This window comes from Nothoprocta perdicaria, unplaced genomic scaffold, assembly GCF_003342845.1.
Source record: "Nothoprocta perdicaria isolate Ctin4 unplaced genomic scaffold, notPer1 scaffold_59, whole genome shotgun sequence".
NCBI lineage: Eukaryota > Metazoa > Chordata > Aves > Tinamiformes > Tinamidae > Nothoprocta > Nothoprocta perdicaria.
In genome coordinates, this window is record NW_020455854.1 from 1213952 (window position 1) to 1225826 (window position 11875).

The 11875-nt window shown below is 64.0% G+C and overlaps 1 protein-coding gene across 1 annotated transcript; it reads right to left on the reverse strand.

The window, feature by feature from the left end:
• Window positions 1-38: 38 nt before the first annotated feature.
• On the reverse strand, window positions 39-10820 carry SBK1 (SH3 domain binding kinase 1). Its single transcript, XM_026049037.1, has 4 exons — window positions 10669-10820; window positions 2425-2627; window positions 1817-2019; window positions 39-1019 (listed from the first exon to the last, which is right to left on the reverse strand). The coding sequence occupies exons 1-4, from the start codon at window positions 10680-10682 to the stop codon at window positions 231-233; spliced, it is 1209 nt and encodes a 402-aa protein (XP_025904822.1). The 5' UTR covers window positions 10683-10820; the 3' UTR covers window positions 39-230.
• Window positions 10821-11875: the final 1055 nt, after the last annotated feature.

Below are 11875 nucleotides of genomic sequence, written 5' to 3' on the forward strand. Positions count from 1 at the left end.
GTTTCCTTCTGAGTGAAACTCTCAATTAATAAAATATGTTTTTTTTTTGCTTTTTTTTTGCTTCAGGTGACACGAATCCCAGTCCCTTTTCCTACCACAACCAAACGTAAACCCCTGGGCTCTCCCTCTGCCTGCGGCGCAGGTGAAGTGACCAGCTGGCTTCACACCCGCCTGTAGAGCGGAGCGGAGCCGCGCGGGGAGGGAGCCGCGAGCCGCCCTCCCCGTCGCTGTCACACACAGATCTCTATTGCTGTGGCCAGGACCATCTGCCCTTTGCCTTTGTCCTGCCGTCCGTCTGTCCTGCTCGCCGTGCCCGGGGAGGACGCGCCCGGCTCGGAGCCGGAGAGCCGGGGGCCGCTCCCTTCGGTCAGGATGGTCCTCTTGAGCGGCGTGGGGGTGCAGGCGCCGGGCGTCTCGTGGCGGTGGGGGCCGGCGGGCAGCTTGTCCCCCGCGTGCTTGCGGGAGCGGTAGGAGGGCCGCCGGCGCACCTCGGACATCAGGTCGTACTTGATGAAGTAGAAGACCTCCTTGACGGGGCAGCGCTTCTCGGGGTCRAGCGCCAGCAGGCGCTGGAACATGCGCAGGGCGCTGTCCGTGAAGCGGCGCCACTGCGAGGGCAGGCCCGCCAGGCGCCCCTTCTGCCACCGCACAAACTCCTCAAAGAAGGTGTCGGAGGCCGAGGCCGCCTCCCAGGGGAAGTTGCCGGTGAGGACGCAGAATATGAGCACCCCGAAAGCCCACACGTCGATGCTGGTGTCCACGGTGAAGCCCTCGGCGCGGCCGGCCTGGCACACCTCGGGCGCCGTGTAGGGGATGGTGCCGCTGATGCGCTTCACGCGGCAGCCYACCTTGCGCGTCATGCCGAAGTCGGCCAGCTTGACGCGGCGGCAGTCGCGGTCGAAGAGCAGCACGTTCTCGGGCTTGATGTCGCGGTGCACCAGGTTCTTGCTGTGCATGTAGTCCAGGGCCAGGCCCAGCTGCTGCACGCACCGTTTCACCATGTCCTCAGGGAGCCCCACCTGCGGGTGGGGGACAGGACAGCGTGAGCAGGCGCCTGCCACCACGAGCCSTTGGGCACCCAACGAGACCACCAACCCTCAGCTCTGGCCAGGAGGCGCCAGGGAGGCACCTCAGGGCTCTCTTTAAGCCCCATTTCTCTCTGCAGCTCCTTGAGCCACTGGTGGGGACAGGCCTCGTGTGGGGACCACGTCCCCCAGCAGCACCAGGGCCATACGGGGCAGGCSACATACCATGGGGAGGGGGCCCCTGCACCACAGGCGTCCCGGGCTCCCCCACGCCCGCCTCCCCCCGCGCCGCCCTGCCAGCTGATACTGAATAATCTTATTTCCTTTCGTTGCCTTCGCATTAAGATTTCATTAGCCTTCCAATTCAATTAGGCCTGGTTTTCTTTGGGATGTTCTCTCTGTGGCTCTCCTCCTTGCTGTGTATGATTTCTTTTTCCCTTGCTCAATTTTCCAGCCCATCACCTCTTTCCCTGCCCCTTGTTTTTCAGGGGAAGCAGAGGCTCCTGGCCTGAAATACCCATCACGCCCTGCCATGGGGCTAGGCTGCTAGGAGACATGGTTATGGATCACGGACCTTTCTCTATGTCTGGAGCTCCAGTCAGGGCTGACTATGCAAGGGAGGCACCAGCTCCTGCAAAGGYTCCTGGCACCACGAAGGCAGCCTTGCAGGGGACACGGGGACCCTTCCCCCTTGCCCAGGCTTGGCACCTTGCAGAGCTCTGCACCGTGGGGACACCGAATCCTYGTGCCCACCCAGGGACACTGAAACACCTTGAGCAGGAGGCTCCCACCTGAGGGGGGATGATGTCGAAGAGGTCTCCGCCGGGGGCATACTCCTGAGCAAAGACGTAGCAATCCTCCGTCTCGAAGACCACGTCGAAGACTTTGATGATGAAGGGGCTGGAGGAGAGCGTGTTGGTGATGCTGAACTCGCGCAGGAAGTTCTTCAGCTTTGTCTTGCTCTTGTTCACAAACTTCAAGGCCATCTTGGTGCCTGTGGTGGAGAGAAGGCCAGCATGGGTGTCAGCACCCAGGTYATGCCCAGGGCAGTACAGAAGGGTGAAGACACCTGCGCTAGGCACCCGTTGAGAACAGAGCTGACATATAGCTCAGAAAACCACAGCAAACCCAGGCGAGGTTGGAGGTGGCCTCTGGAATCACCTAGTCCAACCCCACTGGGTCACCCAGGGTCACCCAGAGCACACTGCCCAGGACTGAGTCCAGCTGGTTTTTGACCATCTCCAAGRAAGGAGACTCCACAACCTTTCTGGACAACCTGATCCAGTGCTCAGTCACTGCCAAACCCCGTAAACAAGTAAAGCTGGTTCAGTCCCTCTGCATGCAACAAGGGTGCACAAAGCGCCGCTCCCTCCTCCATGTGCCACGGCRCTCGCCTCACCTGTGCTCTTGTGGGACACCAGGTCCACCTTGCCGTAGGTGCCCTTGCCAAGCTCGCGGATGAGGTCGTAGTGCTTGTTGATGTCGGTGCCCGAGAGGGTGCGGATGGCCAGCGACTGCATGTCCTCCGTGATGAGGGGCACCCCGCAGCAGGCCAGCTTGCGCGACGGCTCCTGCTCCATGGAACCCGCACTCATGGTGGTGCTGCAAGGCAGAGAGGCGTCACAACCCCGCGGAGCCAGCCCGTCCCCAGGGCTCCCCTAGCACATGCGGGCCACCAGCCCAGCCTTAGCAGGCCCAGGGCTGGGCCCAGCAAGGAGGCGGCGCAGAGCAGCTCCCAGTGTCAGCCCCTCTCTGGAGGTGCCACTGCTCAGCGGTCCCTGCAGCGCCTGACCATGTCCTCAGCCCCACGGCGCGCCCAGCAGCGGCGCGGACGGGAGCAGTGAGAACCCGAGCTCGCTTGGCAGAGTTGCCCTTGCGGCGTTTGCCCCGCAGCCTGCACGGGGTGGAGAGCAGCGCCTGCTGCACGGGGCACATTGAGGGTGCTGGGGGCAGCCCAGCGGCACCCGCTGCCCCGCCACAGATTGAGGCTCTGCTGCTAGTCACTCTGTTATGTAACTTCACGTATCTGTCAGCACTGACCATCTCTGCTCTGCCCTGCCAGAGGGCTGGTCTCGCTGATGCTGGGGGCACCTGCAGAGCCAGCAGCGCTCAGACAAAACCCACGTGGGTTCCTCATCCATTATGAACCAGCAGCACTGCTCCCTTTCTGTTGTTCTCTTTGCCCTTGGAAGCCAAAGCRGGTCAGGGCTCGGGGCTGAGCCCCCATTCCCGTTTGCTGCCGCTGCCCCAAGGGGCAGGTGGGTGCGCGCAGATGTGCCGGGCAGAGCAGGAGATCACGGCTCACCGAGCAGAGCCCAGGGAGCCTTTTCACAGCAGCAAGTGCGACATGAAAAGCGGCCAGCGTGCAGAGTCTTAAATAGCAAAACACCCCGCTGTGCCAGGAGCATTTCATTGAGAGGGAGCGCAGCACAGGACGGAGGCAGCCCGCTCGGAGCCGCAGCCGCAAGCGCCTGCCCCACACGGACAGCCGCCCCCCACGCAGCCCAGYGCCTCCCGCAGAGCCGCCCGGCGCCCCGGGAGCACCGCAGGCTCCTTGGTCCTGTCCTGCTGGGAGACAGGGCTGCACCAGGGAGCAAAGCTGCACCGGGGAGCAAAGCCCGGGGAGCTCCAGAGCCAGCCCAGGCCACTCCGCGAGCGACTCCTGCCACCCGAACACAGCGCAGCAAGTCCATCTCCCAGCTCCAGCCTGGTGCCGATTCACTGTGGGGCAGGACTGTACTGCCCATAAAGGAGATTAGTGCCCGCGCACACACGGCTGTCCGCAAGCTGCACCCGCACCAGGCACAAGCCTTGCTGAGCCCAGCTCAGGTCTGCTTCCTGCACAGGTAGCGCGATGAGGAGAGGAGCTCCGGGCTCCTGGGCACCCGCTACCACTTCTGCAGATTTCTCCTTCCTTAGCCTGAGAGCAGAAGTGCAGGGACCACAGCACAACAAAGCCCCCCAAGCTTTGACTCACCCACCATGCCGGAGCTGCAGCAAAAGCCCACCAGGATCCCACTGCTTTCCATGACCCCAGAGCGCAGGGAGCTGGAGCTGCTCCTCCCGYGAGCGCCCCACGGTCCCAGCGCGTGCCAGAACCAGCAGCTCCCGACGCGCCCGGCACGAGCGCTCACCCAGGGCGCCCCGGAGGAACAAGCCCCAAAAGGTGGGTGGCAACACAAGTGCTCAGCGCCCTGGCGAGGTTTGCAGAGAACCCRTCTCCTCCGGTGAAGCTGCCCGCTTCTTAGTTTGTAACAGATTGACAAAAATCATGGGATAACAGCAGAGCGGGAGCCGCTTTATATTTAGACTTCTAATGCAGCGCACCAAAAAAATAAAAAAAGAACAACAAAAAAGCCCCACTTGTAGCTGGGAGCGAAGGCGGTGACAAGGCAGGAGGCTTGAGCTCCCCCTCAGCCTGCAGGACACGCCAGGGCGCTGCAGGGCTGCGGGGAGACGCGGGGCGGCAGCCGGCACGGGCAGCACCCRAGCGCTATCAGGGCCCTTCCACGGCGGGACTCGGTGATAAATCCCAAGCAGGAACCGCCCCAGGAACCACTGCTCTGGCACGAAGCGAACAGCCCATCTGTCTCCAGCAGAAACTAGTGCCAGAGACTTCCAGGAAAGATGCTGGGCGCCCACGGAGCACCGAGCAGGGCGACACTGCCCAGGGGTGAAGATCTCCTCACCCAGGTGTGTCAGCAGCGCGAGCCCAGGGAGACCTTCTCACACGTTYTCCAACCAGGTTAAACCTGAGCTCCAAGTGCCCTTCGCTTCTCTAAGCCACTAACATTTTGCATGCTGTCTTTCATCCCAGGATGGATCTTGATTTCAATTTTTTCTTCATGGGAAGTTGGGTAGAAAATAGAAAAGGAACTTAAACATCATGATGTTCCAAAAATGTATCAGCTTGACTCATAGGATCTTCAGAGCAGCTCATCTCCACAGTGTTTTATTGGCCTTCCTAARGAGAAGCACCATTTTAGTGGTTTGTTATTGGAGGTGGAGGTGGATTAGTGCAGAAGCTAAATGGATACATGACTAAAAACAGCTCCCGGTATCCTACAGGAAGAATTATGTCTACACTTGAATTTACAATCACGCTTGTCAATGTCTGTTAATTAACCTGTGTTGAAGTACAATTATTCAAGTCAGCAAAGTTCTCATTTTAATGCCGGGGGGATAGAGGTGAGAGGCAGCGGAGGGGCTGCCCACTGTCAAGGAGCTCTCTCCGAGCCAAGGAGTATTTGCTTTTTCCCTTGGCTACATCGGGCCACCTCCTGCTCGTTGGGTTTTCGGGGCCATTTTGCTTAAAGCCGCTTTCCGATTTCACACACGCGTGACCAGAATGGACAAACGGTCCCAGCAGAAACGGGCGCCCTTTGCCACAGGCGGCCGCCGCCCCCGCTTCCAGCCTGCTCTTCTGCCCTCTTCTCTTTGCGGACRGGGCAGGACCCGCTTTCCCCCCGGGCGCTCCCTCTGGGGCCAGCGCTTCCCGTCGCGGTGCTTCATTCCCGGCCCCAGCGCCCGGCGGAGGTAAATGCAAAGCCACAGGGCAGCCAGGAGCAGAGCGGAGAGGACAGAAATGCCCCCGCCACAACCTTCTGCCAATGCACCGAGATGGAAACCCTGTGGCAGAGACGCGGACTAAATTCCCCAGAAACCCCACGGAGGCTCCACACGAGCCCCGCGAGAGGGGGCACCCAGGGGCCTGGGGGCATGAGCAGCTCCAGGACCTGCCTCCACTTTCAGCAGCCTTGTAGTTTCCCAGCTCCCWTTCACCCACCTGGGTTTAATTGCATTTTGAAACCTTTGCAAAAGATAAGGGCTCTATCCYGATCCTTCTTTTCCTTTATTTATTTACTTATTTTTTTTCTCCAGGTTYCTTCTCCAAGGAGCTTTTACAAGCACTTGTTCTTGTTCCAGCTCAGAAACCTCGCCAAGATGCACTGACCTTTCTCTGCCCRGCTCTGACAAGAGCCATAAAAAGAGCTTGGAAAGGGAGCTTGGGAGGGAAGGGCAGCAGTTCCCGAGCGCACACAGAGACAGGGACGGACAGAGACGTCGACCTCGTGCCCTGCAGCCAGGACCTGGCCCTGACCTGCCCCAGCGATGGCTGTGATGGGGACTCCTGCTGGCGCCCACAGCGGGAAGGGAGAGCACAGAGAGCGCAGAATGGAGAGCACAGAAAGCAAAGGACACAGGTACTGGGTGGATGCGGTATTTTTGCCCTCTGCAGACCCCTTTCTTCGCCGTGGGAAGGACACTGGGGTCAGCAGCATGGGATGGGGCGCAGGGGGTCCCGCTCAGCAGGGCACGGGCAGCACCGCGGCTCCACTCCATCCTCTCCCCACGTACCCCGTGGCCGCCTCTTGCTTGGCTGCAGGGCCCCCAGATGAGGAGAGCCCCTTGCACGGGCCGCAAGAGCAGCCGGCAGTGTGAGGAGGATCGTCAGGGACCCTCGGCTCTGAGTGCAACGGGAAGGTCCCTCTGGCCACCACTCCTGCACCTGGCAGCCCACGCAGCACCAYGGGCATCAACGGCCCGGGGTGCCCGGGAGGGTGGCCTGTCGCTCCCTGCCGGCAGCTCGTGCCGCCACCGCCGTGTCCCGAAGTTATTCCCCCCTACTATTCAGCCGAAAATTGCTCTCTGTTTAAGCTTAAGCAGCATTTATCTCATTGAGGAAGGAGGATAATCCACCCACTTCTTCCTTGCTCGTGCCGGGTATTTATAGACAGCCGCTCTGTCTCCCGGCGGCAGCTGCCTCTCCTCTCCCCGAACCCTGCCGGGCGCTGGGATTTCTCCGCGGCGGCCGCGCGGGCAGCTCCGCGCACGGCACGCGGCTCCTCGCTGCCCGCCATGGCACCGCGCTGCCAATAACTAATTGGCAACTCATCAGTGGCAAAGCGAGGAGAGCAGAGGCCACGGAGGAGAGCGGCGTGCGGAGGCGCTGGCAAAGCAGGAGGAGAAGGAAGGGAAAGAGAAACCCCTCCAGCCACAGGCGCAGAACTAGAGAGCGGGGAAGGGAGCCAGCTACTAAATGGAGTGGAAGGATTCGGGGCYGGGCCCGCAGCCCGGATGGCGGCAGCGAGTTGGTGCCCAGCAGCACCCGCTGAGGGGATGTGGGGTCCGCGCTGCTCATGTCCCCTTGACCACGACCTGCGGGGAGAGCAGGGACAGGCCAGTGTCCAGCTGGGGCACAGGGAAAAGGCAGAGCCGGCCTGGYTCCGGCTCCAGGCTGCACCGGGGCAAGGAGGAAAGGGAAGAGGAAGGGGAACAAACAAACCACAGCAATCCGGGGGCAGAGCTATTGCTGGAGCCTGCGTGTGGGGGCGGAATTGGGAGCAGCGGGCAGGGGGCCAGTGCAGCCCCYGCCACTGTGGCTGTGCAGCGGCTGCACCGCGCACCGAGCTCAGCAGGGCCCGGCGCATCGCACCCGCACCCAGGTCCTCCAGGGCTTTGGCCTGTGGCACAAGCGAAAGGAGTTCCCAGCGGGTGACGGAGGTGGCACTGTCCCCCRGCAGGCTGCAGGCCCCAAGGCCTCGGGAGTGGGGCCCTGCGGAGCAGAGCGGAGGTCCCCGCGTCCCCGCTCCCTGGCTGGAGGAAACTGAGGCACAAAGAGAGGAAGCGGCCGCCTAGACCGCCCGGGATAGCGGCGGCTGTCGCAGCTCTGCCCAACAGCACCCCGCTTCCCATGGGATCATCACTTCTCACGGGTTCATCACTTCCCAAGGCAGCACGAGCCCCCAGCACATGAGGGACAGCYGCAGGGCTCTGCCCGCTGCCGCCTGGACCCACCTGCACGGGCCTTGCGAGAAACCCTGCGCGGGCAGCCCTGGGGCAGCATYGGTGCTGCCCCCTCCAGAAACGGACCAAAGCAGAGCCAGCCCCTGCCTGGAGGTGAGCAACGGGCAGCCACAACCAAGCAGCAACAGCGGCTCCCGGGGAGCTACCAACAACAGCCACCATGACCACCACCAAAAACCACCAGCACCACCACCACGGCCAACAACAACCACCAAACACCATCACCTCCACGATGACCTCCTGGCTTTGGCAGAGCAGCTGCTGCAGCCTCTCCATGGGCAGCATCCTGAACCCGAGAGCAGCTCGTGCTGGGCATCTCCCTTTGAAGCAGAGCCCAGGTGGGCAGGGAATGAAGCTAAGGGAAAACCAGGCACCAGCCCCGTGCCCTCGCTGTGTGCCAAGGTCCCAGCTCCGCAGCCCTGGGCTCCAGCCGCAGCGTGAGGCACCCAGTTCCCGTAGGTCACCAGCAGAAGGGGGCCCTGCACCGACAGGCTTCGGAACCCCCCGCTCCCCACTGCTCTCCAGCTGCGAGCTGAGCTGCCAAAGTCACTCAGAGCAAGCGCTGAGCTCTCCGCCTCAGGAGCAGGGGCAGCTGCAGGACCTAGAAACCATTTTGCATCACTGAGCGCTCCGTGCGGCTCGACCGCCACRGCCTCGCAACGCGGCCTCCGAAACGAGAGGCCAGGCCGTGATACGGCCGTGATCGTGCCCGAGGCGGCAGCTCCCTGCCCGGGCACGGGGCTCGCAGCATCCCAGGCACTGGGAGCGATGTCTGTCCCGTGCGCCCAGCCACGCGGRGACAGTGCCGAGTGGGGCTGGGTGGAGCTGGCGGCCACCTCGGTGCTTTGCGCCCTGACACGGCACAGGAGACGGATCGCAACACACACACAAACAAACAAATAAATAAATAAAGAGCCGCGGCAGCACAAGAGCTCCGCGGATTTGCCAGCCTAGTCGAACGCTCCGCCAGAGGCGGCTGGGTGACCTTGAGCGAGCGGCGCCGCTTCCCGCCTCGCCTGGAGTGCGCGCCGCTCCCGGCGCCCCGGATGCGCCCGCAGCCGAGGGGAGCTGCCAAGTGCCCGGAGCGGCTGCTAAAACCCACTGGCTCCTCCAGCACGAGGGCCATGAGCCCTGAGGCCACGCGCGGCTGCCTCTGTGTGCACGCCTGCGTGGATGCGGTGCTCGGGAAAACCACTGCACCCCCAAACCCAGCACTGCAAGCGGAGCAGCCAGCAGCTGCGGCCCGGACACGAGCTGCCCTCACCCTGGCCACCGCACAGCGCCCGGTGCCGGCCTCRCTGTGCTCAGGGTACTGTGTGTGCCCGGGCGAGCACAGGGCATCCAACAGCACCCASTGTCGGCCTTGCACCCCTGCACCTCCCTCCACTGGCTCCCACCCTGGTCCCGTACGAGGCGCTCTCTGCTGAATACACAACACTGATGGCCCGCGCGGAGCCCCGTGACCGCAGCGGGGCCATTGGCGGCGCTTCCTGGGGTGCCACCGTGGTGGCCGGCTGCGCGCCGAGGAGCCACCGCGCGCGCTGGGAATGTCAGCCGGGTGCCCTGGGGACACCCAGCCCAGCCCATCGCGCACCCTGCATTGCAGGGCAAGGAGCTGCCACCGCATGCAGAGGCCGGGAGCGAGGCAGGACCTCCCCTGCCTCTTGCTTCTCACAGAGCCAYGTTTCCTCCTTGTCCCAAACAACGACCTGAACATCCCGTGCAAACGTCCTTGAAAATCCTGAGTGGTGTGGCAAGGTGTGCGCTCCTCGCTGAGGCTCCCGTGACAGCCAGGCTCGGATGAACCAGCCGCAGCTTCAGCAAACCGCCCGGGGGGCCAGCGCAGGCCCAGAGCTGAAGCCCCGTGGCCCGAAGCCTGCTGGAGGCCGCCTCGCAGCCCGTGACCCGCTTCTCCTTCCCGGCCAGAGCGCTGTTGTGTTTGAGCATCGCAACGCCCTTGACCTTCCCCCAGCAGGGACCTTCGCAGCTGCCCACGAAACACGGTGTCTTCCAAGGACCTTCCCAGAGCTGCAGATTTGTCTTCTCCCGCTGGCTCCGTCATGGAGCGAAGGCTCCGGGCTGTGCTCGAGTGGCACTCACGGCATCTGGCACCAGCACGGCCCATGAAGCGGGCGGCTCCTCGGCAGTGCCAGCGCCCACCCAGTGCTGCCAGTGCAGGTGGCAGCAGAGGACAAGGACCCTCGGACACCCCTCCGCATGGAGACTGTCACTGAACTGCCCCATATCCAGAGTTCCTCACAGCAGCTTCTGGCCTGGCCAGTGCAGACGGCCCAGAATCAAACGTGAGATGAGGACTGGCGGCCCTGGAGCCGGGGTGGGCGCACAGGCGGGCGCTTCCAGCCACCAGCGGATCCTTCCTGCGGGAGCTCCTCAGCTGCGGGCAGCACCCGGCATCGTTGCACCCATCCATAGATGCCCTTTGGCGAGAAACCCACCTCTCGTCGGCCCCAAACGGCTTCTCCAGCTCCAGCCGGTGCCTCGGCTCTCGGCGACGGCCCCTCCGAGAAATGTGGGGCAGCTGCAGCGGGCGCCCGCCTGGCAGCTGCGGCGCGGGGCTCCGCGGGGCAGGGCGCAGCCCGCTGCTTTCCCGTGACGGCTCCTCGGGGCCCTGCACGCCGCTCGCCTGCAGCTTTTGTTCCCATTTTCCCTGCCCTCATTTCCAAGCTCAGGGTTTAGCACAGCTCCTTTTCTCCTTGTTTTTTTTTTWWTWAAAARRAAAAAAAAAAGAACAAAAGCGGCTGCTGGGACGTTGGCTGCCGTTCAACGCTTTGCCTTCCCAGGATTTTCAGGATCAATGGCACAGCTTTGTTAGTACCTCCGCTGCTTCATCCTCCAGCTCCTCCCGCGTCCTCCGAGCCTTGCTGCTGGCACCGGGGATTTATGATTACTTCATTGTTTGATTGGTTTTCATCAGCCTGTCATCATCTCCCTCCTAAAACTCTTCCATCAGCACCGGCGGCATCTTGCGTTTGGGATCTGCAAAGACAAACGCCGCGAGAGGCACCTGCCCGGCCCCTTGTGCCACACGGGCACCCGGCTCCTTGCACCCGCCCGGCCCCTTGTGCGACGCGGGTGCCGGGCTCCTCGGCCCTGGCCGGCAGCGGGCTCGGGGCCCTGCGTGCGCCGGGTGCTGCTGTCCACACGGGCCCTGCTCCCCGCTCTGCAGCCGGGCGCTGCGCGGGGACAGACCCCTGCCCTGCTGCTGCCAGCGCGGCCTGTGGCCCCCCGTGCCCTCCAGGACACTCCTCACCCAGGCTCGGCAGCCGCTGCATCCAGCTCAGCGGGGCTGTCACCCCCCGGCCATGGCCCCTGCACAACCCAAAGCCTCTTCGCCATGTGCGGGCAACCTGCAGCTCCCGCCCGAGACAAGGCCACGGCGTGGCYGAGCCCGCACAGCCCCCTCGCTGCTGCCATCACCCTGACCCCGCACATCCCCCTCGCTGCTGCCACCGCCCCAGCGGCCGCACGGCGCCCGCTGCCGCCGCGGGCCTYGGCAGGGGCCTCCCGGGGCGCCTCAGACCTGCGGTCCTGCTCAGGTGCCTCACGGGCTGCATCCCGGCCCGGCGCAGGGGACCTGTCACTTTCCAGGGCCCTCCRGGTCCCGCTCACACGCCAAGGGGCGGCCGGCAACCGCCCCTGCTCCCGCGCCCGGCCGCCCAGCCCGGCCAAGAGCCGGGCGCTGCCAGGTGCCGGGCTCAGCGCCCCGCTCCGAGGCACCAGCCCGGGGGTGCCCAGCGCGGCGTTCCGGTCTCCGCCCGGCCTCGCAGCACGCGGGGCTCCGCGGCGGCTCCGGCTCCGCTCCGCTGTGACAGCGCGGGCGAATGTGGGTCACGGCCCCGGGAGCTGCGGCGCTCGCTGGCGCGCGGCCACCGCCTCGCCCGGGCTGGCACCGCGGCGAGGGGACGCGGGCACCGGGGCCAGCGGGCTCCGCGGCCGGACAGGCCGCCCGCTACCCTCGCCSGCGTCCCCCCTTATTTCCCTTTGGCTCATCCTGCCTTTCCCGGCGCTGCCCGGGCACCTCC